The sequence below is a fragment of the Notechis scutatus genome, chromosome 12 (assembly GCF_049901735.1).
Source record: "Notechis scutatus isolate UNSWTSFEM ecotype Mainland chromosome 12, rNotScu1.2, whole genome shotgun sequence".
NCBI classification, from domain to species: domain Eukaryota; kingdom Metazoa; phylum Chordata; class Lepidosauria; order Squamata; family Elapidae; genus Notechis; species Notechis scutatus.
In genome coordinates this window covers 2,976,515-2,998,319 of record NC_142020.1, presented here as the reverse complement: position 1 = coordinate 2,998,319, position 21,805 = coordinate 2,976,515, and the positions used below count along the sequence as shown (strand labels likewise).

The following is a 21,805-nucleotide window of genomic DNA, read 5'->3' as shown; positions in this document are numbered from 1 at the left end:
GTCCATCGCATGGTCCAATCAGGTTCACAGTCCATGTGTCAATTAGTCCCAGTCCACGCCTTCCCAACACCTGGTGAGAGTGTCCTTGGTTCCCATAAGAAAGATTTTTATTGTGGCTGCAAGTCCCCAGCTATCTCTTTTCCCCTCCTCTCGCTCCCACAGCTCCAACCAGCCCGGCGGTGGCAGCCCTGGAGATGCTCAGAATGACTTCAGGGTTGTCGACAGCCCCGTTTTTCTCAAGCGCAGGTGGAATCCCTCCCCATTCAACCCATCCCAAAACGAGGGATTGGGATGGTTGCTTCATCCACTATAAAAGGGCAGAGCCTGCTAGGGGAAACAGCACCACCACCCCCACTCTGCCCTGCTCAGGCACTTCTGTGGCCCTGCAGGTCTTCCACTTGGGCGAAGGGCTGGATTCCAAGAACTGGATGGCTCGCAACGGGGGCGACACGGGCAAGATGTACCTCAACCACATCCGGGAGGTGGTGCAATTCATCGCCAGCCAGCCATGGGGGCAGCAGGTGCTGCTCTGGGACGACATGCTGCGGAAGGTTGGCGTCGCAGCCATCCAAGGTCAGTGCCACCCCCCCCCCAGGACTATCCTGGGCTGTCGCTGGCATTAGCCTGCCCGTCTTGCAGTGGTCTTCTTCGACGCTGTCCCTGCACACCTGGATGGTGGGGTGAGGTCCGCAGCTGTGATTGGCTGAGGTGACCTTACGTCCAGGGGTGGGATTCAAAAATCCCAGCAACTGGTTCGCTGCCCGGTTGCTGAGTGGGCGTGGCCATGGTGGGCGTGGCCTACTGGAACTTCCGGGGGGGCCGTTTTTTACTTTCCCCAGAGTCCAGAGGCTTCCCTCGGGGTCTGGAGGCTCTCCAGAAGCTGGAAACCGGCTCGGTTTTGGACTTCCAGGAGGCCCGTTTTTCCCCTCCCAGAGCCTTCGTGCACTTACCTGCCTCCAAAACGGGCTGCGTGGAGAGTCCTGGGAGGGGAGGGTTGAGCGGGGCCAGCCAGTTGGTTCAACTACCGGTTCAGCGAACCAGATGTACATTTAACATCCGGTTTGCCTGAACCGGTCCGAACCGGCTGAATCCCACCCCCTGCTTATGTCACATTGGAGGTTGGGCAGGGCTGAGCAGGAGAGAGAGACCGTCATGTGCCCGAAGCAGTTCAGCCATTCGAGAGAAGCAGGGAGGAGGTGGGGTGGGCAGAAGAGGGACCCCAGTGCTGAGAGAGAGAAGCTGCCAAGGGAAGTTTTGAGCCCTTGGTGTGAAGTCACCCACCCGATCCTCGGCTGCAGGGCTTTCGTGCTCCATTCAAGGTTATGGACTTGGAGAAGTCACCTGTGCAATCTCACCCAAGGACTGACCGATGTCTTTCAGATTCCGGCATTGCCAAACACGCATCTCCCGTGCTGTGGTTTTACGCTCCAGACTTCGATACGCAGCAAATAGGTTGGCTTCCCATCTTCTTTTCTTTTTTCTTTTCCCTTTTCTCTTTTCTCTTTTCTTTTCTCTTCTCTTCTTTCTTTTCTCTTCTCTTTTCTCTTCTCTCTTTTCTTTTATCTTTCTCTTTTCTTTTCTCTTTTTCTTCTTTTCTTTTCTCTTCTCTCTTTTCCCTTTTCTCTTTTTCTTTTCTTTTCTCTTCTCTTTCTTTTTCTCTTTTCTCTTCTCTCTTTTCTCTTTTCTTTTCTCTTCCCTTTTCTCTTCTCTTTTCTTTTCTCTTCTCTCTTTTATCTTTTCTTCTTTTCTTTTCTTTTCTCTTCTCTATTTTCTTCTTTTCTTTTCTTTTTTTTCTTTTCTTTTCTCTTTTCTCTTTTTCTTTTCTTTTCTCTTTTCTCTTTTCTCTTCTCTCTTTTTTCTTTTCTTTTCTCTTCCCTTTTCTCTTTTCTTTTCTCTTCTCTCTTCTCTCTTTTATATTTTCTTCTTTTCTTTTCTTTTCTCTTCTCTATTTTCTTCTTTTCTTTTCTTTTTCTTTTCTTTTCTTTTCTTTTCTTTTCTTTTCTCTTCTCTTTTCTCTTTTCTCTTTTCCCTTCTCTTTTCTCTTCTCTTTTTCTTTTCTTTTCTTTCATGTCTTTGCAGTGTGGGTAAGGAAGTTAAGCAGTTGATCAAAACAAGACATTTTTGTTTCTTGAAAGGATCCCTTGTATCCCAGTCGGCATAAAGGGAGGGGCCCTCTCGTTTTAACCCCTCACAACCCCCTTCCTGTGAAACTGGCGTCTCTGAGACAGGGAAGCCTCGGGTGTCGCTTTGCCTGGGATCCCACGGCTCTCCCCACCTGCCTCCCCAAAGCCAACTCCCTGAGGGCTCTTGGACACCCCTTCAAGTTCTGAGCAGCCCAGGAGCCGGCGTGGAGCACGGGTGACCCTCCCTGCCCTTTCCTCTAGGCAGGTACATTGAAAAATACGCCGAGTGCGGGTTCTCCACCATCTGGTTTGCGAGCGCCTTCAAAGGCACCACGGGCCCCGCCCAGGCCTGGACCCCCTTCAACACCCACCTGCAGAATCACCTGCGGTGGCTGAAGGTCATCCAGTCCATGGAGAAGACGCCCTCCATCCGCTTCCAGGGCATCGTGCTCACCGGCTGGCAAAGGCAAGTGTGGAGGAAGGGGGGGGGGGGGGGGGGAGAAACAGAGTTTGGCTTCCCAGGAATCCCAGCCCTCCTCCATCCGCTTCCCCCACCCCACCCCAGGGGAGAAGAAGGGCCCCCCAGTCTGGCTCCAGGGCTCCTCCCACAGGCAGCTGTGGGCTCTGCCAAGGCTTTAGATGAGTCAGGGTCCCTTTTCCGCTCCCCCAGTTTAAGGCTGGCAGAACTGGAGGCCCTGCTGCTTAGCTCCCCAGGGAGAGGGAGGAGAGGGAGGGGGTCAGGAGCGCCAGGGCCCTCCCCCAGGAGAAACACCCGGGCTTAGCATGCCCCTCTTGCCTTTAGAGAGTCCCCACCCTAAAGAAAAAGGAGGCCTTCTGCAGCCTTGGGGTGCTTCCCCCGGCCCCCATATCTTGCTTTTTGCACTGCTAGCAAGGAGGACGAGATCCCCTGCCCGGATAGGCCAAATGGGGGGGATCCAGTGGGTTCCAAAGGAGCAACCGCCTCCTCTTCTCTCTGCAGGTACGACCACTACTCTGCTTTGTGTGAGCTGCTGCCCGTCGGGATCCCCTCGCTGGCTGTATGCTTGCAGACCCTGGCAAACGGTGAGAGGGGAGCCCCTGCGTGGGGAGGGGGAAGGTGGGCAGGGGTTTATATCGATCGGAATAGAGCTGGAAGGGACCTGGGGGGGGGTCATCTAGTCCAGCCCCCTGCCCAAGCTGAAGACTGTGTACCATTCCAGACAAACGATTGTCCAGTCTCATCTTAAAAACCTCCAGTGATGAAACACCCACAACTTCAGGAGGGAAGCTGTTTCTCCCTGTCAGGAAATGTCTCCCTTAGTTCCAGGTTGCTTCTGTCCTTGATTAGTTTCCGTCCTTCCCTTCTTGCCTTCTGGTAGAATAATTTGACCCCTTCTTCTTTGTGGCAGCCCCTCAAAGGCCGGAATACTGCTCCCATGTCCCTCCCAGTCCTTTTCTCCAGACTAAAGGCAAATATGTGTTAGCCGTTTCTGGCTCTAGGGGGCGCTGCTCATCTCAGTTTCAAAGCCGAACAAGAGCCAGCGCTGTCCGAAGACGTCTCCGTGGTCATGTGGCCGGCAGGACTAAACGCCGAAGGTGTACGGAACGCTGTTCGTTTCCCACCAAAGGGGTCCCTATTTGTTCTACTTGCATTTTTTAACATGCTTTCGAACTGCTAGGTTGGCAGAAGCTGGGACAAGTAACAGGAGCTCACTCCGTCATGCGGCGCTGGGGATTTGAACCGCCGAACTGCCGACTTTTCTGATCGATAAGCTCAGTGTCTTAGCCACTGAGCCACCGCGTCCCTTCCTGTAGAGTAGACGTACCCAATTCCTGCAACCCTTCTTCATGTGTTTTAGTCTCCGGGCCTTTAATCATCCTAGTTCAGGGGTGACAAAGTCAAGGCCCGGGACCTGAATCCGACCCGTGAGGTGCTTAGATCTGGCCTGCAGGGCTGCCCTGGAAACAGCGAAGGACCGGCCCACGGTGCCTCTGCCAGTGAAAACGGAGATAGCGAAGGCCACTGCCTCCCCCCGCACCCTGTTTTCACTGGCAGAGGGTGTGCAGGAGGCTGTCTTGGCCGAAAACGGAGCTCGGGAGCCTGTTTTCTCTGGCAGAGTGCTCGGGCACCCCCAAACACGAGTGATGTTGAGCTGGCCGTGCCCACCCGGGCCCCCCGAGGTCAAACACAACCCTGAGGTGACCCTCAATGAAATCAACACCCCTGGCCTAGTTGCTCTTCATGGAGGACTTTACGAAGAGGGTACTAGGGGATTCCTGCAGGGCAAGCCAAACCTGCAGCTTGTAGCATTTCTAGCATTTCTAGGTTGCGGAGATCCACCGAGGGAGCGGATGCGATGCAAACCATTGGCTGCTTGGACTGGTGGGGGGGGAGGGAAGGGGGGGTAATCCACACACACCTGTTCTCTGGCAGCCTCTCCAACTGGCAGGACTTTGGGGCCCCCCAGTGGTGCCTTGAAGAAGGGCTGCCTCATCCTCTGCAGATGCCAGAACCTCCTTTGGGGGGGGGCCTCCAGCTGCCCTCCGAATACCCTGCCAAAAGGGGGGCTAGAGCCCCCCCTCCCTTGTGGGGAAAGAGATGTAGCGCCTGACCCTTTTGTCTCTTAGAAAAAAGCTTTTCCTAACTTCTGGTTCCATGGGGAGACGTTTCCCTTCTGACTGTATTGGAGAGGTTCTTGAAATAATTTCCTTACAAGCGTTGTTGTTGTTAGTTGCGAAGTTGTGTCCGACCCATCACGACCACATGGACCACGTTCCTCCAGGCCTTCTTGTCCTCTACCGTCCTCCAGAGTCCATTTAAGCTCAGGCCGACTGCTTCAGGGAGTCCGTCCAGCCCCCTCCTTCTCTGCCATCCCCTTCTTCTTCTATTGCCCTCCATCGTTCCCAGCCTTCGGCTCTTCTCCAGTGAGCCTTTCCTTCTCATGAGGTGGCCAAAGTCTTTTGAGTTTCAGCATCAGGATCTGGCCTTCTAAAGATCTCTAGGACCGGCCGGTTGGGTGGCCTTGCAGTCCAAGGGACTCGCAGGAGTCTTCTCCAGCCTCCATTCTTTAGCGCTCAGCCTTCCAACTTTCACACCCATCCATTGCAACTGGGAAAAACCATAGCGATTGCAATTTACATCTATCGTATTTACATTGCAAGCATATGAAGAGTTAAAAACTGGTGGGTTGTTTTTTTTTGTCTGTTGCCAACACATAATTAATTTCCAGAGTCTTGCCACAGGAAGGATAGGCAAGGCCCCTTGATGGTTCTAAAGAGATTAAAACAGACCAAACGACCATCCTAATGCCTGGTCTGAGCCAGGGTTATCCTGGCTAACTCTGGTTTGTCAAATCCGGTTTCTGCCAGATGGGTAGACAGGGGTTCCTGGGTGTGAGCAGGGCAGGTTTTTCTGCACATTCGTTGTGTCTGGGGGCTTAAGGGGTGAAGAGTCCCTTAGCCCAGGGGTCTCCAACCTTGGCAACTTTAAGACTTGTTGGACTTCAACTCCCAGAGTTCCTCAGCCAGCTGGCTGAGGAATTCAAGTCCACAAGTCTTAAAAGTTGCTCAGGTTGGAGTTCCCTGCCTTAGCCAGATGTTCAGAAAATTGGGACCCTGTCCCCAGCGGCGCCCATCACAGTTCTGGGGTCCAAAGAGAAAATTGTCCAACCTGGTTCCTCCACCTCTCTCTCTCTCTTATCATGTTAACTCAGCCAAGGTTAGTTTAGAGCGTTAGCAGGTTGTGGCTTCATGCGACGTCCAATCTGGGTCAGGGATTACAGATGCAAAGATTAAAGAGCTGGCAGAACAACTGGTGGAAGAGGGCTGCCTTTGTGGAACAGGGCAAGGCGGGGGGGATGATGATCTGAAAATGCAGAGAGTTGTTGCAACTGGACCGGTCTGATTCTGCTTCGCGGTCAAAAAAAATAATCCCATGCCCGTTTGGGGGTGGCACTTCCAAAAGGCACCCATTGCTGTTGCAAACTCCCCTCCAGGGCTCTGCCAGGCCCCCCCTGATGCCCCAGGTGCTTTCCTGCCTCCCAGAAGTGACTTGGGCAGTTGGCGGAACAAAGTCCAGGGCAGAGGCAGCCTCTCTACTCCCCAGCCCTGAATTCTTTTTTGAAGAGAGGGAAGAATTCGTTTCCTCCCTGGGGATGAATCTGGCCTCTCGCCTCTTACGCTTGGGGACAGCACAAGGGCCTCCCCCCTCCCTCCAGCTTCACCAATCTGGTGCTGTTCCGAAGGGAATCTAGCTGGTCAGACCGGTTCTATGGAACCGGTTGTTACGATTCTGCGCAGTTTGGAGAAGCAGCAAATTGTGCCCCTGGCTGGCCCCTCCCCTCCCACTCACTCCTGGCATGCGCTCCATCAAACTTGCCTGTGTTTGATAAATTGCTGTGCCGGGAGATTTAGATTAGCTAGAAAGCAGGAAATTGTTGGATTTCTTGCTTTCTAGATAACCTAACAGCGGAGCTGAATCTTAGAACTGAAGCTTCTATTTTTCAGTGCAAACTCTGGTAGCAGATTGCAGAATGGTAGATCTCTGAATGAATCTGTGATTCTGTGAGCAACTCAATCTGCCTGCCTGCTTTCCCTGATGTGGGGTAAAAGTTGCTCTTTTTTTCATAAAAAATTCAATATTTACATAAATATTTATAATATTTATACATACAAGCCATGCCCAGCCTGTCACATGACCACCAAGCCACACCCATCAATTAGGCCACACCCACAGAACCGGTTGTTAAAAAATTTGAATCCCACCCCTGCCAAAGCTCCTTAAGTAAAGGGGCCATTTAAGCTGGACTTTCCCACCTGCAGCCTGCCTTCCCTGCCTTCCCACATTGGGTCACACTTTCCTGCCTCCTGTTTGCTTGGGCAGCCAGATCAAGGGCAGATTATGGGTAGTCCTCAACTTACGGCCACAGTAGAGGCCAAAATTTCACGTTGTTAAGCGAGACGGATGTTAAGTGAGCTGTGCCCCATTTTACGGCATTTTGTGCTACCGTTGTTAAGCAAATCCTTGCATTTGTTAATAACACGGTTGTTTAAGTGAATGCTCCCCCCCACCATCGACTTTTCTTGTCTGAAGGTCACAAAAGGGTATCACGTCACCCCGGGACACTGCAAATGGTCACAAATAGGAGTCAGTTGCCAAGTGGTTGAATGTTGATCGCGTGACTATGGTGCAAAGGCCATAAATGTGAAAAGCTGTCATAACCAGGGGTGGGATTCTACTGGTTCAGACTGGTTCAGTAGAACCGGTTGTTACGATTCAACGCAGTTTGGAGAACCAGCAACTCATGGCCCTGGCTGGCCCCTCCCCTCTCCATCCACCCCTCCTCTCCCCACCCAGTCAGTCCTTAGTGCGCACATGCCCGACATTGCTGACTGCAATCTCCCCCACCTGCCCCACCCAGTCACTCCTTAAGGTATTTCTTTTTTTTCCCCTCCCAACAATCAGCTGTTCCAATGATCAGCTGTGCCGGGATCCCCCTCGCTGTCTTACTGCTTCGCCCAGGAGGCTTCCCTGAGGCCCAGGAGGCCAAAAAAAAACAGAGCACGGGGGGTGGGTGCTGAAAAAAAAAGAAGCCATGCCCACCCAGTCACATGGCCGGTCATAACTCGCCTTTTTCAGTGCTGATGCAGCTTCGAACAGTCACTACATGAACTGCTGTAAGCCGAGGACTAACCTGTAGCACGCGGTGTGCAGACCGGTCCGTGTGCAAGGGACAGCGCAAGACGTTGTCTCTGGGCTACGCACACTGTGGCTCTGCACACCTTTCGGCCACGGCTTCCCCAGGCCAGGCAGGCAGGCAGGCAGGCAGGCAGGCGACGGGGCAGTCTCCGGCCAGTGGGGGCGGCCCCTTTCCCACACTTGCCCCCCCCAACCTTCACCCCCTTCTTCTTCTGTCCCTCAGGAGGCTTCACAGACGCTGCCAAAAAGAAAGTCCTGGCCATCCTTGGCTTCCAGAACCTGCACCCGGAAAAGAACACTTGGTGGGTACACAAAAGGGGTCGAGGTGTGTGTGTGTGGGTTGCTCGTCCAGGGTTGAGGCTAGTAATGGGGGTCTGCCTTTAAGTCAGCCATTCCTAGCCCAAGGGTACTCCAAAGCTCATCATCCCTAGCCAGGGGAAGCCCATGATGGGCTAGCAATGGCCGGGCTAAGAGCCTGGGCAGGTGCGCAGGGGGTGGGAGCAGGTGTCTCTTCAGTGCCTCTGTAAAAATGCCGCTTTCTGCACTGGAGAGAATGGAAGGCAACCCCTGGCGTCTTTGCATCTTCTCAGCGAAGGAACCGGCACGTTTCCAGGCTCCGATATCTACCGCCTGGTCGAGCAAGTGGACAGCCAGCTGAAGGACTCGGTCAGCAAAGTCTTGGAGGATGAAAGGTAGGTGCTGGCAGCAGAGGGGCCTGGACTTGGCCAGGGAGGTGGGCCCGGCCCCAGGTTCCCCTCGGTCTCCTTCTGGTTGCCCCCTCCTCCAAGGTTAAAGTGCCCCTGATTCTGGAGGGCAAGGAAGTGGGGTGCAGCTTCCATCAGTGGACCCTGGTTTGGGGCTTCTCAACATCAGTGAGAAGTCGGTGGAAGAGATCTCTTGGCTGCTTCTAACATTTTTATCCTAAGTTCTTAAGAGGGGACTTGCTTCCCCCTGGTTAGACCTCCTGCTCTGTTTTCAACTAGTCCTCGTCTTGTTCAGAGTATTGCAGCGTAAATTCAGCGCCAGAAAAGTAAATAAGATGGCTGAGGCTTCATTTAACTTCTTTATAAACACATAAAGTAAATTTTACAATACCAGCTGTAGATTTCTCCAACAGATTCAGAGCAGAACAGCAACTCAGGAGCTGAGAAACAGACATCAGTTTCACTTTAGTTCAGCAGGCAAGCAAGAGACACAGCAGAGGAGAGAAGCCGTTTCATTTTCAATAGACAGACTCAGAGCTCAACATAGCTGCAGAGCTTAATATAGAGCCACGCCTAGGCTACTTCTAGTTTCAGTTTCCAAACCGTCCTCATTGGCTGACATAGTTGCTCTGCCTATTCACTGGCTGACCTTGTTACCATGCTCTATTCCAGTTCATGAATGTACTCTTGACACGTCTCACAACCACAACTGAACCCAACATTTATGTGGCTAAGCAAGATAGTTGTTAAGTGAGTTTTCTCCCATTTTATGACCTTTTTTGCCACAGTTGTTAAGCGAATTAAGTTAGTAACAAGGTTGTTAAGAATCTGGCTTCCTCATTGGCTTTGCTTGTCAGATGGTCGCAAAAGAGAAAATTCACAAATGTTATAAACCCTAAGGGTGCTTTTCAAAAGGAAACTGGACTTTCTTGGTTTTTTCCCCCTTGAAAACCTTTCACTTCTAATCCAAGAAGCTTCTTCAGTTCTTCAGAACTGACTGGGGAATTCTGGGAGCTGAAGTCCACCCATCTTAAAGTGGCCAAGGTTGAAAGATACTGGACTCTAGTCTATTTAAACTGGTGTAAATTATTGTTGTTACTGGCAGCCAAGGGTTAGGAAGGCAGGGACTGGTACTGAGAGCCATAACCTTCAAAGGCTAGGATTATGAACCTTGGTGGCGCAGTGGTTAGAATGCAGCATTGCAGGCTGACTCTGCCCACTGCTAGCAGTTCGAATCTCATCAGGCTCAAGGTTGACTCCGCCTTCCATCCTTCCAAGGTGAGTAAAATGAGGACCCAGATTGTTGGGGAGGCAAGAGGCTGACTCTGTAAACCACTTAGAGAGGGCTGTAAAAGCACTATAAAGCGGTATATAAGTCTAAGCGCTATTGCTATTTTCCTTCCTTCCCACTTCCTTCCTTCCTTCCCACTTCTTTCCTTCCTTCCCTTCCTTCCTTCCTTCCTTCCTTCCTTCCTTCCTTCCTTCCTTCCTTCCTTCCTTCCTTCCTTCCTTCCTTCCTTCCTTCCTTCCTTCCTTCCTTCCTTCCCAGTGGTTAGAATGCGTTATTGCAGGCAGTTTGAATCTCACCAGGCTCAAGGTTGACTCAGCTTTCCCTCCTTCCCAAGTGGGTAAAATGAGGACCCAGATTGTTGGGGGCCAGAGGCTGACTCTGTAAACTGCTTTGAGAGGGCTGTAAAGCATTGTAAAGCAGTATATAAATCTATACACTGCTACTACGTTATGGCTGCTGTCCAATTCCAGGGAGTCAGGCAGGGTCATCTCCTCTTTCAGCTGACTTTCTTGTCTCACCTGCAAGGATTTTGTTCAAGCTTCACCAAAACTTTTTCTCTCTCTCTCTAACACGGCAGCTCCATCAAGGGATGGTTCAGCCCGTATCACCGCAAGCATCAGTTTGGCAACCCACGAAACATGGAAAGTTTCGGCAGCAAAGTGCTCAAGTGAGTGGACAGTGGGGTGGCTGGATCCCAGAGGGGGGGCGTCCAGAAAACCTTCCCCATCCCGGTTCCTCTCCCTCCCCATGTTTGTGTAAAAGGACAAATCTTCCCCCTCAGTGGAACTTCCCTATCAAATTCAGTTCGTCCCCCAGACCAATTGCGTCTTCCAAGAGCTGGTCCAGAAGTGGATGCAAAGAGAAAGGAAGACAAACAGAGTGGAAGAAACAGTCTGTCACTGTATGAGAATACATAGAATGCCCAGAGCAATGGCTGGCTGGGGAATTCTGGAAGTCCACCAGTCTTAAAGCTGCTAAGGTTGGAGATCCCAGCTCTTAAGAGGCCGAGGGGCCCGTAATGGCACAGGGGCTGGGCTCCCATCTCTGGCTGGCTGCCAACTCTCCCCCCCCCCCCGTTCTGACCAAGGCTTCCTGAAACACCAACAAACACACGTTAAATCCGTTTATTTTAGTTCAACAGCTGTGAATTATCTTCGTTCACTGCCCGTAATGAATCTCAGCCAATTATAAATAGTCCCACGGACATTTGCCAAAGTTCTTCGGGAGAAGTCTGATAAGAACGCACCTTTATCTTACTTGAAGTGCTGCCAATTAGTCTTTCAAAACCAAACGGAGCACAAATTCACCACGGAGCTTTCAGGTTCCAAACCGACCAGAGCAAACAACGTTGCAAAGGTTCCTGTCCCCTTGCACTTCCTTTATATCACCTCCCAGCCTTACTCCCGAGTCGCCGCTTTTGTCTCAGCTGCTCTCGCCTTCTAGCAGCTCTGCACACAGGCGCACTGGGAACAGGCTCCCCTTGCTCCTCTGCCTCGCTGCTGCCAGAATCTGGAGGCTCCTGAGGCAGCACATAACTCCCAGAGGGTCCTGGTCTCATCTCTGCATCGGACGCAGGACCATCGTCCAAGTCCTCCCCAGACTCCCGGACTGGTTCCTGTTCTTCCCCACCGTCCGATTCTGCTGCCGTCTCCGCAGGCTGCCAGCAGACCACAACACCCCCAGCCTCAGCCAGGTATCCCGCTCTTTTCTCCCCCCACCAGAGTCCACGAAGAGTGGGAGAGCATCATCCAGACGCTGCGCTCACACATGGAGAGCATCTATTTCCCGGACACCGTGGAGGAATGGATGGAGGAGAATGTCAATCCCCACATGGACCGCTTGCGCGAGTTTGTCCGGGACTTCAAAGAAGTCATCCGCCTGAATGCCCGGCCCAAGACCCTCTAGGGAAGGGCCCCCTCCCAGGCACAAAGGGGGGGCCCATTCGTGGTTCAGTCCAACTTGGGTTTTTTTTTTTAAAACTTGAAAGAACTTGAGGTTGGAATGGGGGGAGGGGGGGGCTTCCTTCCAGGACAGGGTTTAGTGCCTCTTTTAGCTCTGGGCCACCAAACTCCGTTTCTGGCCAGCTTTGATGGATTCCACCCCCAGGTTGGCACCTCTCCTCCCTCCCCCCGCCCCAGCGATGGTGAATCTGTGGACCTGTTTGGAGGGGGAGGAGTAATTCTTGGAGGGAGGGCGCTTGCTGGAGTTTTGGTCCTGGTTTCCATCCCATCCCATTCCTTTCTTTTTCTTCCTTTTCAACGCTCTCAGGACTGGCACTGTTGGTAGTCTGGCCTTCCACCCACCCACCCCCTCTAGTGCTTGCTCCTGGGCAGAGAAAGTGCCACGGGGAAGTGGGGAACGACTGTCACATTTGGACAGAGACGGAGGTGCGGGCATTGCTGAACGATGCTGAAAAGGACAAAAGAGAACGAGAGCGTCCACCTTTCCCACACCCTCCTTTGAAAGTCCCTTGTCTGAAAATGGGTAGATTCACTTTTCCCCCCCAACTTGAAACTTGGTCCATTCTCATCTTTCGTAGGTTACAAGCTTCTTCCTTTCGCTGGGGGGACAAGAATGACAACGTTTGCTCAGCTGTGGGCAGGATAGAGCAACGGTGGCCTCTTGGAATGGAGGCCACAAACTGGGGGGTGGGGGAGGGGCTTTGAACCTTCCTTCCGAGACAGCAGACCAGACAGAGGCTGGTTCCTTGGTGGCCACCCAAGTTCTCCAGAACACGGGATCAAGGAAGCAGTCCTGCGGGTGGGGCAAAACGTCCACCCCACGTCTTGCTGCTGCCCCCCACCCTATCTGGCAGCTCCCAGGGCCTCTGGCCCCATGCAGAATTCAGCTTGCAGCCCCTCTAGCTAAAATCTTCCTGATGGCGGAAAGACTCACGTGTCCTCGTGGACCGTGAATTTGTTTTCTCAGGGAGCATATAAAAGGACTTTCCCGTTTGCCACCCGCCCTAGTGTCGTGGTGAGACCCTTCCCCTTGTCTCTGGGGAGGGGAATTTGCAAAGGCAGTGTCCCCCCACTCTGCCATCCAGTCCTCCGGCCGAAGGGGAGGGGGGTGGCGTGCATCCTTTCTCCTGCTTGCAGCTGCTTTGTCCCACAGTGGGGCTGGCTCACTTGGCTCCCGGGCAGCCCAAGCGATTGGCAGGCATGTAACCAAGCTCCCCACAAGGCGCCAGGTGGAAACCGGCAGGCATTTTGAAAAGGCAGGTGAGGAAGCAGCCAGGGAGGGGAGTGCAGCAGTTAACAGATAGCCTTGCCAGGCAGGACACACACCCCCTCCGGGGAGTCCCTGCTGGTCCCTGGATATCCTGCCCTGCTCCTCTTGGCTGATGTGCAGCCCAGGGCAAGGAAGGGGGTTGGCCCAAAGTGGGTGCCTCTTTGCTCTGGTGAGCCACCGATGGCTTTCATCCTAATCCCGCCTTGCCTGGGTGTCAGATTCTGTGTGCAAGGGGCCCAGAGCTGCTGTTTGGCGCCTCCTGAGCTGCATGTAAGTCTTTGGCTCCTGTAATTGCGGGGCAGACGTGGAGGGTGAGGTGTGGATCCCCCTCGCTGTTTTCCCCAAGAGAGGAAGGGGGGAAAAAACCTGGGCTCCCCGGGTGGTCTCTGCCAAGGAATGCAGGAGGAGCTGGCTGGCCGTTTCCCCCTCCCCAGAAGTGCAGCTGCAGGGTCCCTTCCCACCAGGAGAGGCTCTGGGGTTGCCAACGGACCTGTTTCATAAGACGGCCTCAGAGTTAGTTGCTGTCGTGAAGAGTTAATTGTACAGGAGAGTTGCTGCTGTGGTGCCCAGGACAATAAAAGTATTTTTTTATAAAGATGGGCTCCTCTGTTGGCAAAAGCCGGGAAGTTTTGGGGCTCAACGGGCAGGAATTGCAGGACCTGTGTTGACCCCCACCCCCCAAAAAAAACTCCTGGTTCAAAGGAGGAGGAACCGTTCTTGAGGAGGGGAGGGGGTTTGCATAGAGCTTCCAAATGAGAAACCATGTTATACGAATGTTCCTCTTGAGAAACCATGTTATACGAATGTCAAAACAACCATTTTAGATTTTTAGAAAAAGCCACACAACCATTGAGATGAATCACGGGGTAGTAGCAACCTATTCAGGTGGTGAATAATGTCGCACAGCTACACACACATTGATCCATTGGGAACAACATCTGTAAACCGGCTAGTCTGAAGTGTGGGTTCGTATAGATCAGCTCCACTGTGCAAAGCCGTGTTGTGTGAGCTCAGCTCTTGTGGTTGGGCAAACTCGACCAGTTGTGGTTTACCAATGGAACGTGGCTCGGCATGAGTCCTAAACCAAGGAATTAGGTGCCCGGGTAGAACTCAGCTATTTGTAGTCTGTGCTGAAAGCTCATTTTTCTGTAGCTAATAAGCAGGTTCCTCTAAACCGACCCCACCTTAAGAATGCAGAAATATTTGGGGTTTGGAGTTGGTTTCCATCTTGGCAGGCCCAGGAAGTGCCTTCAAATTAGGCACTTCTGCAGCTTCCCTGCGATTGCGCCAGAGCCGAGGGCCCAAGAGGTTTCTTGCTTAGCGGCTGACTTTCCGATAAGGAGCTGATCTGGACCCAGAAACAATATCCGTTGCAGCCTTGCATTGCCGCTGCCATTTGCCAATCGGGGGGCAGCTGATTGACGCAGAGTTGTGTGTCTGGCTCCGGTGGCTGTTTTCAGCTCCTGGGATTTTGTCCTCCTGAATTTCAATAGGAAAATGAGGCCAGAGGCCCTCTGGTGAAGGTGCCCAGCCCTTCCCTAGTTTCAAGCTTCCCCAAAGCTACCATAATTTTTATTTCAATGCCTCCACGCTGCAGATTAGGACAGTGTTTCCCCTTGCACGTACGTGCTAGTTGTTTCTGGCTCTAGGGGGCGGTGCTCCTCTCCGTCACAAAGCTGAAGAAGAGCCAGCGCTGTCCGAAGACACCTCCATGGTCATGTGGCCGGAGGACTAAACGCCGAAGGCGCATGGAGAAACGCTGTGACCTTCCCACCAAAGGGGTCCCTGTTTTTCTATTTGCATTTTTTACGTGCTTTCGGACTGCTAGGTTGGCAGAAGCTGCCGGGGCAAGGAACGGGAGCTCACCCCGTTACGTGGCGCTAGGGATTCGAACCGCTGCAAATTAGCACTTGCCAATTAAGCCTTGGAACAGACCCCCAGATGCCCGCACTGTGTCTGCAGCTCCTAAAGTCGGTCAGGATCATGTGGTGGTGCCCTTGGCCCTTGAGAAGGAGCAAAGGTTGGCCTTGAAAGAAGCAGGAGAGCCTTTGAGCTTTGGAGATCTTGGAGAAAACCAAGAAAACAAACCTATGAATCATTGATCACAACGACCCAGATTCTCTCTCGAGGCACCGATGGTCAGGCTCAACCTCTCATATTTAAACAGGTTCTGTGCCAGACTGGCTCCCTTGAGAAATCTCTTAAAGGTGGGAGGAAAGAAGAGGAAGACAAGCAGGAAGATGGATAGATTCAATTACCACTGCAATTAATTTGCCGGGATAGCTAAAAGTTCAGGTCGAGGACAGATCAGCCTGCTCCTGAGAAAGTCGGCCTCTGTGGTTGCTAAGAGTTAGCATCCATTTCAGGGCACCTAGTTAATCAGTCAAGCCTGACTTTCCATTCCTGGTTTAATATATATATATATATATACTGTGGTTGCCAACGATATGAATGAAAAAAAAATAAGTGTTTAAATGCAGGTAAAGATGAGCTCCTGCCCAAGAAGTTACTTTAAAATATTTGAGCATACTTGAAAACTGGATAAAAGTTACGTTTTTGAGTACGTGCATTTCCATTCTAGTTGGTTGGAGTCATTGGAGGTGCAGGGAAGAACTTCAGGGGACCTCCAGGGATGGGCTGACGGGGGTTCGCAGGGGTTCAGGAGACCCCCCTAGCTAAGATTCTGTGCAGTTGGGAGAACCTGCAAATCCCCCTCCTGGCTGGCCCCTCCCACCCCTCCCAGGGAGTCCCCACACGGTAAGGTGCAGGGCAGGCGATACGGAGGCTCAGGGAGGGTGAAAAATGGGCCTCCCGGAAATTTGGGAAAGCCCATTTCCAGCTTCCAGAGACCCTCCGGAGCCCAGGAAGGCCATTTTCACCCTCCTGGAGGCTCAGGAAAAGCCTCCGGAGCCCGGGGAGGGCAAAAACGCTTCCCCCCCCACCCGCCGTGGTGCAGGAGCTGACTGACTAGGCCGTGCCCAGGCAGCAACTGGGCCAAGAATCCTTTGCTAAAACTGTGAAGCCCACCCTTGTTACCATGGTCCTAAAATGATGCTAAGATTCTAGAAAGAGTGCAGAGAAGAGCAACAGAGACGACTAGGGAACGGGAAGAATGGTTGCAGGAATTGGGCATGTATAGTGAAAAGAAGGACTAGGAGTGACCGGATAGCAGTCTTCCCACATTTGAGGGGCCCCCACAGAGAGGAGGGAGGGGTCAAGTTATTCTCCCAAGCACCTGAAGGCAGGACAAGAAGTAACAGATGGAAACTTATTAAAGAGAGATCCAATCTAGAATTAAAGAGAAATATCCGGATAGAACAATTATCCAGTGGAACAGCTTGCCTCCAGAAGTCGTGGCTGCTCCATCAAGAAGAAATTGGACAATCATTTGTCCAGAATGATACAGGGTTTTCTGCTTGATCAGGAGGGTGGACTAGAACAGGGGTCAACCTTTTGGACCTCGGGGACCACCAAACTCATAATTTTAGATCCCAGGGACCACTAACTGGTTCTGTGGGTGTGGCCTAATTTGTGGGTATAGCTTGGTGTTCATGTGACTGGCTGGGCACGGCTTGTATGTAAATATTATAAATATTTATATAAATATTGAATTTTTTATAAAAAAGAGAGCAACTTTTACCCAAAATCAGGCAAAGCAGGCAGTCAGGTTGAGTTGCTCTCAGAATCATAGATTCATTCAGAGATCTATCTATCTGCCATTGGCTAGCTCAGTCTGTCACATAAAATTTGCTAGCAAGCAAACTCAACAAAATTAACTCACAACACACCATGTATGTAAATATTGATTTTTTTTTATAAAAAAAAGAGCAACTGTTACCCCAAAGCAGGCAGATTGAGTCGCTCACAGAATCATTCAGTGATCTATCTATCTGCCATCGGCTAGCTCAGTCTCTCAAATTTGCTTGCCGTGAGTCTGCACTGAATTTGCTTGCAAGCAAACCTTCAGTCCTAAGGGAGGTTTGGCTGTACTGAAAGCAGAGCTGAAGGTCTAAAGATGAGTTAGAAAGCAAGAAATCCAACCATTTCCTGCTTCCTAGCTAATCTAAATCTCCCGGCAGAGCAGAACAGATGATGGTCAGAAAAAGGAAAAATAGCAGTTTAGCAGGCAAGTTTACCGGGTAAGGAGTGGGCGGGAAGGGTTCCCGCGGGCCATGTGGGCGGCGCAGACTTGTGTTTCTGCACAGCCTGGATTAATTGCTTTGGGAGGGTGCTCTGGGGGTGAGATTTCTCTGCGGCCCACCAAAATTTTCTCACGGCCCACTGGTTGGCGACCGCTGAACTAGATGACCTCCAAAGCCCCTTCCAACTCTGTAATATTTGCTCAGGTAGAGGAGCAGCCGAGCAGGTAATTCCTCCTTTTCTTCCAGTCCACCTAGGTGGGAGGAGGCCCTACAGGTTCCCCTCCCTCCCCCAGCGAGAAGAGTCTTCCGACTCCTCCGCCGGTTCTTTTCAGCGGCAGAAATGTTGCGCTCGGCCCCCAGGGAAGAATCTGGGTCATTCTCGCACGAACAGAGCCTCTCCTGGAAGGAGACGCGCCTCTTTGGCACAAAGGTAGCCAGCTTTGTCTCCTGCAGGGAAAAGCTGCTTTGTGGCTGAATGGGGCCAAGTCCCTGTGGCAGATGCTCATGGCTGAATCTGGGCCTCTGGGCCTGCAGCCAGCCTTCCCTGGGCCAAAAAACTGGGCGCAAAGGCAGCCATTCCTTGTGCTTAGAAAGCTCTCGTGCAAGGAGAAAACATCCCTCAAAGCGAACAAGCGCATGGAGCAGTTTTTCTCAACCTTGTCAAGTTAAAGAAGGGCGGCCTTCAACTCCCAGACTTCCCCAGCCAGCTATGGGAGTTGAAGTCCACCCTTCTTAAAGTGGACAAGGTGGAGAAGCCCTAGGAAAGAAGACATGAAATCCCATTGGTGCTCAGAAGGGGTCTTGTTTCCACAGAGGCAGCAAGGAAAATGGGTTTATATTTCTCTACGGAGCGGAGAGCTGGTCTCAGACGGAAAGCCACTTGAAGAGACTAGAAGCATTTGAAATGTGGATTTACAGGCGGCTGTTTTACGTATATAAGTTGGGTTGACCAAATCAGAAATGAGGAGGTGATAAGCCGCCTGGGAAAGCCAAGGGAAATCATCAAAACCATCAAAAAGCAAAAGTTAGAATATTTTGGACATATGATGCGACACCTGGGAAAATACGGCCTCCTTCACTTAATCCTTCAGGGAAAGATTGAAGGCAAATGAGGTCCAGGCAGAAGAAGAACATCGGGGCTTCAAAATCTAAGGGGCCGGTTTGGACAAAACTCAACAGCCCTTTTTCATGTGGCTGTTGATAAAAATAGGATCGCCAATATGATCACCAACGTCCGATGACAGATATGCAGGGGTGGGCGGCTACCGGCTCGCACCGGTTTGAGCGACCTGGATGTTAATTTTACATCTGGTTCGACAAACCGGTAGTTGTAACGACTGGATGGCCCCGCCCCCTGCCCCTCCCCTCCCAGGAGTCTCTACGTAGCCCGTTTTGGATCCCAGGTAAGCGGAGGGCCCACGCAGAAGCTCGGGGAGGGTGAAAAACGGGAGGCTGTTTTCACCCTCCTGGAGGCTCGAGGGAAGCCTCCGGAGTCCAGGGACGGCGAAAACGGCCCCCCTGCCAAGGTGCAGGAGGCCGACTAGGCCACGCCCACTATAGCCACACCCACCCAGGATTGGGACAGAGAACCAGTTGCTAATTTCTTTTGAAGCCCACCCCTGCAGATATGGCACAAGAACATAAATCTTGCAGTCATCCGGTCATTAAGACTCTTTCTGAGAGTGGTTGAGGCCATTTGGGGGTTTATCCATGCCCTCAGGGTCACGTGAATCCTGTAGCCTGAAATTTTTCTGCAAAACCTTCCATTCTTCAACGTTCAATCAGAACTGAAGAAGCTTCTTGGATGAGAAGCGAAATGTCTTCAAGCAAAGCAAGAAAATCCAGTTGCCTTTTGAAAGAAAGCATCCTTGAGACAACCATAACTTGGATGACTGAGAATCTCCAGAGACACTGACCCTGGGGAACAACTTCTGAAAACTAGTAACTAGATAATAAATGTCCAGTAATATTCCTAGGAGAATTTTTTTTTCAGGTGTATGTTTACAAATCAAAAAGCAGGCGAGTCGAGATGCTTTTTCTCTTCATGGTGACTGCACAGTGTTCACTGTCACCAATGTAGAGACTCAACAAAGCAGCATATGACTTACAAGCGGCTTTATATTTATTTATGATTACTGATATATTTATTTGTTTTTTAAATTATGTATTATAGTTTGGCTTATTCCCATCAGTATCCTCTCGCACAGCGGAAAACTGCCTGGCTGCTGCCATTAAAGAGCGGGCCCCATAGCATTCGCCAGCTTTCCTCTCCCCCTCCCGCTCCCCCAATTAAATATTGTTTAAAATATTCTTTTGATGAAAAATAAATAAACCGCCAGCCTCATCTTTCCTTCCAAGGAATCCTCTGGGATTCCCCCCCAGTACTCTCAGGCAGTCCTTGAAAACGGAAATAAAAAGGTAATGGGAAACGGGAGGGCAGAGAGTGTGGGTGGGGTTGGGGAACGGCCCTGAGAATCTCTGCCCAGGTGACCACAGGGGTTCAAATACCCAAAATGGCGGCCCTAACCCAGTCTTTTGGCCTTCCGGTCAAAGGGGCATCCTGTGGTCTATTTTTTTCTTCTTCCGTTCAATCAGGTCTCACTCTTGGAGACTGGAGAAAGCTTTTTGGCAAGGTTTTCCAGAAGAGGTTTCCACAAGGCTGGAAGGGAGGTGACTGGCCCAAGGACACCCAGCTGGCTTCGTGCCTAACTCAGGCCTCCTGGTTTCTAGCCTGATGCCTTCACCGCCACACCAATCTGCCTCTCAGCCTGTGTAATTAATTAGTTGCACGCACTTTTTGTGAGGGTGCCTGTGGACAGTTGTGTGAGGGGGAGGGAGGGAGAAAGAGAGAGAAAAGAAAGTAAAACCAACTGGAAGAATCCTCCCTCTTAAATCCAAGCTAAGTCCTGGTTGTATCAAGCCCCTTTTAATATACTTTTATTACTTTAGATGTAGGTTACTGTGTCCATCACAAAAGAAAAGACAGGAAAGGAAAGGAAGAAAAGTGAAATAAAGTAAATAATTTGGGAGAAGGGTTTTAACTGAATATGAGGAGGCTGAATTATTCATTCATTGGTCTGTCAAGACCCTGGGAGCATATTTGTGAAGCCTCTGCATTCTTTTATGTGCCAAATAAGAGAGAGAGATGTTTGTTCTCGCATGTGATGGTGAATTTCCTGAGGCTGAGCCTTGTTTAGCCTCGTTCCTTGCTCAGCCTCTTACTCACACCTCCCTGGACCCTGATGGGTTAGGGTTGGGCCCTTCCTTCCAAGCCCCATCTGCTCTTGGGGATGCCTTTGGAGAAAGCAGGGCAGGGCAATGGGCGGTGCCAAGGCGTTGAGGCCTGTCCTGGGTGCGTATCCCACCTATTCAACAAGTAACAAGGAGATCTTCAAACGGTTTGAGGATGAGCCACTAGTTGGACAAATCTGAGAAAGGCTGCACTTTCCTCTTCATGAACTTGAAACCAGGGGGAATGTTCCGGTGACCTAGAGGTGGAGCTCTTGCCTCACAATCAGAAGTCTGTAAGTTCAATCCTAGGTAGAGGATTTTTGATCTGCTGAACAAAACTCGGCATTGGTGACAGGAAGGGCATCCGGCCATTAAAACTAGCTCCATTCCGTTGCCCAGGCTCCACTCCACAAGGGATGATGGGGTCATTAGATGACGATGATGATTGGGGGAGAACTACTCTCTAATCCTTTTCCCAGGGCAAGGCTCGCTCCCCTGCCCCTCCTGGATCAGGCTCCCCCGCCAGGCTACAGGCAATTGGAGAGAAGGTGGGACCCTCACCACAGCCTTTGGTTGTCTCAGCATTGGAGAAGTTGCAAAAATATCCCACCCACCAGCCTTCACTTCTCTGAAAAGAACTTTGAAAACAAATTCAAATTTTAGAGAGAATAAGAACTAATAGGCAAAACAGAAAAAATAAATCTGCTTGGCAGTGAGCGAAATGGGTCGGCTTTATAGCTCTTTTTTATTTTTTAATTATTTTTTTAATTCTCATATAGACCCTCCTTTTGCACTCAAGGGTGGTATCTCGAGGGTAGCTGATCTGCATCAAACTCATCAGCCTCATCTTGGACAGGTTTCCTTAATATTCTTCAAAAAGTGCCATCCTTTTTCCTCTCCAGCAACTCTGGAATCTGGTTTTATGCAAAGGAAATAATTGGCTAGATAAAAGACGGTCCGTCCTGCATTATGTCATCTATATACAGGAAGTCCTCTACGTACAACCACAAATCTTGAACCCAAAAATTCTGTTGCTGAATGAGACAGTGATTAAGTGAGTTTTGCCCCGTTTTATGACCCTTGCCACAGTTGTTAAGTGAATCACTGCATTTTTCAAGTTAATAACATGGTAGAATAGAATAGAATAGAATAGAATAGAATAGAATAGAATAAACTTGAAGGGATGTTGGAGGTCTTCTAGTCTAGCCCCCTACTGAAGCAGAACCTATTCTATTGTCAAGTTAATCTGGCTTCCCCATTGACTGTGCATGTCAGAAGGTCGCAAAAGGTGTTCACATGACCCCAGGGACACAGCAACTGTCATAAATATGCCAAGGCTCTGAATTTTGATCACATGAGCACAGAGGTGCTGCAACAGTGTGAAAAACAACCATTTTTTTCAGTCC

General features: G+C 51.0%; 1 protein-coding gene across 5 annotated transcripts in view; it reads left to right on the top strand.

Moving 5' to 3' along the window:
* LOC113427046 (hexosaminidase D-like) overlaps positions 1–13,615 on the top strand; it is a 48,581-nt gene extending 34,966 nt beyond the window's left edge. For all 5 annotated transcript variants that reach the window (XM_087973125.1, XM_026689513.2, XM_087973126.1 and 2 more), the window contains 8 exons: positions 390–573; positions 1,381–1,452; positions 2,385–2,589; positions 3,103–3,185; positions 8,024–8,102; positions 8,391–8,492; positions 10,373–10,462; positions 11,517–13,615. In XM_087973125.1, coding sequence (XP_087829251.1) covers positions 390–573; positions 1,381–1,452; positions 2,385–2,589; positions 3,103–3,185; positions 8,024–8,102; positions 8,391–8,492; positions 10,373–10,462; positions 11,517–11,700 — 999 coding nt within the window. In that variant the 3' untranslated portion in view covers positions 11,701–13,615. The remainder of the gene's footprint in view (positions 1–389; positions 574–1,380; positions 1,453–2,384; positions 2,590–3,102; positions 3,186–8,023; positions 8,103–8,390; positions 8,493–10,372; positions 10,463–11,516) is intronic.
* Positions 13,616–21,805: the final 8,190 nt, after the last annotated feature.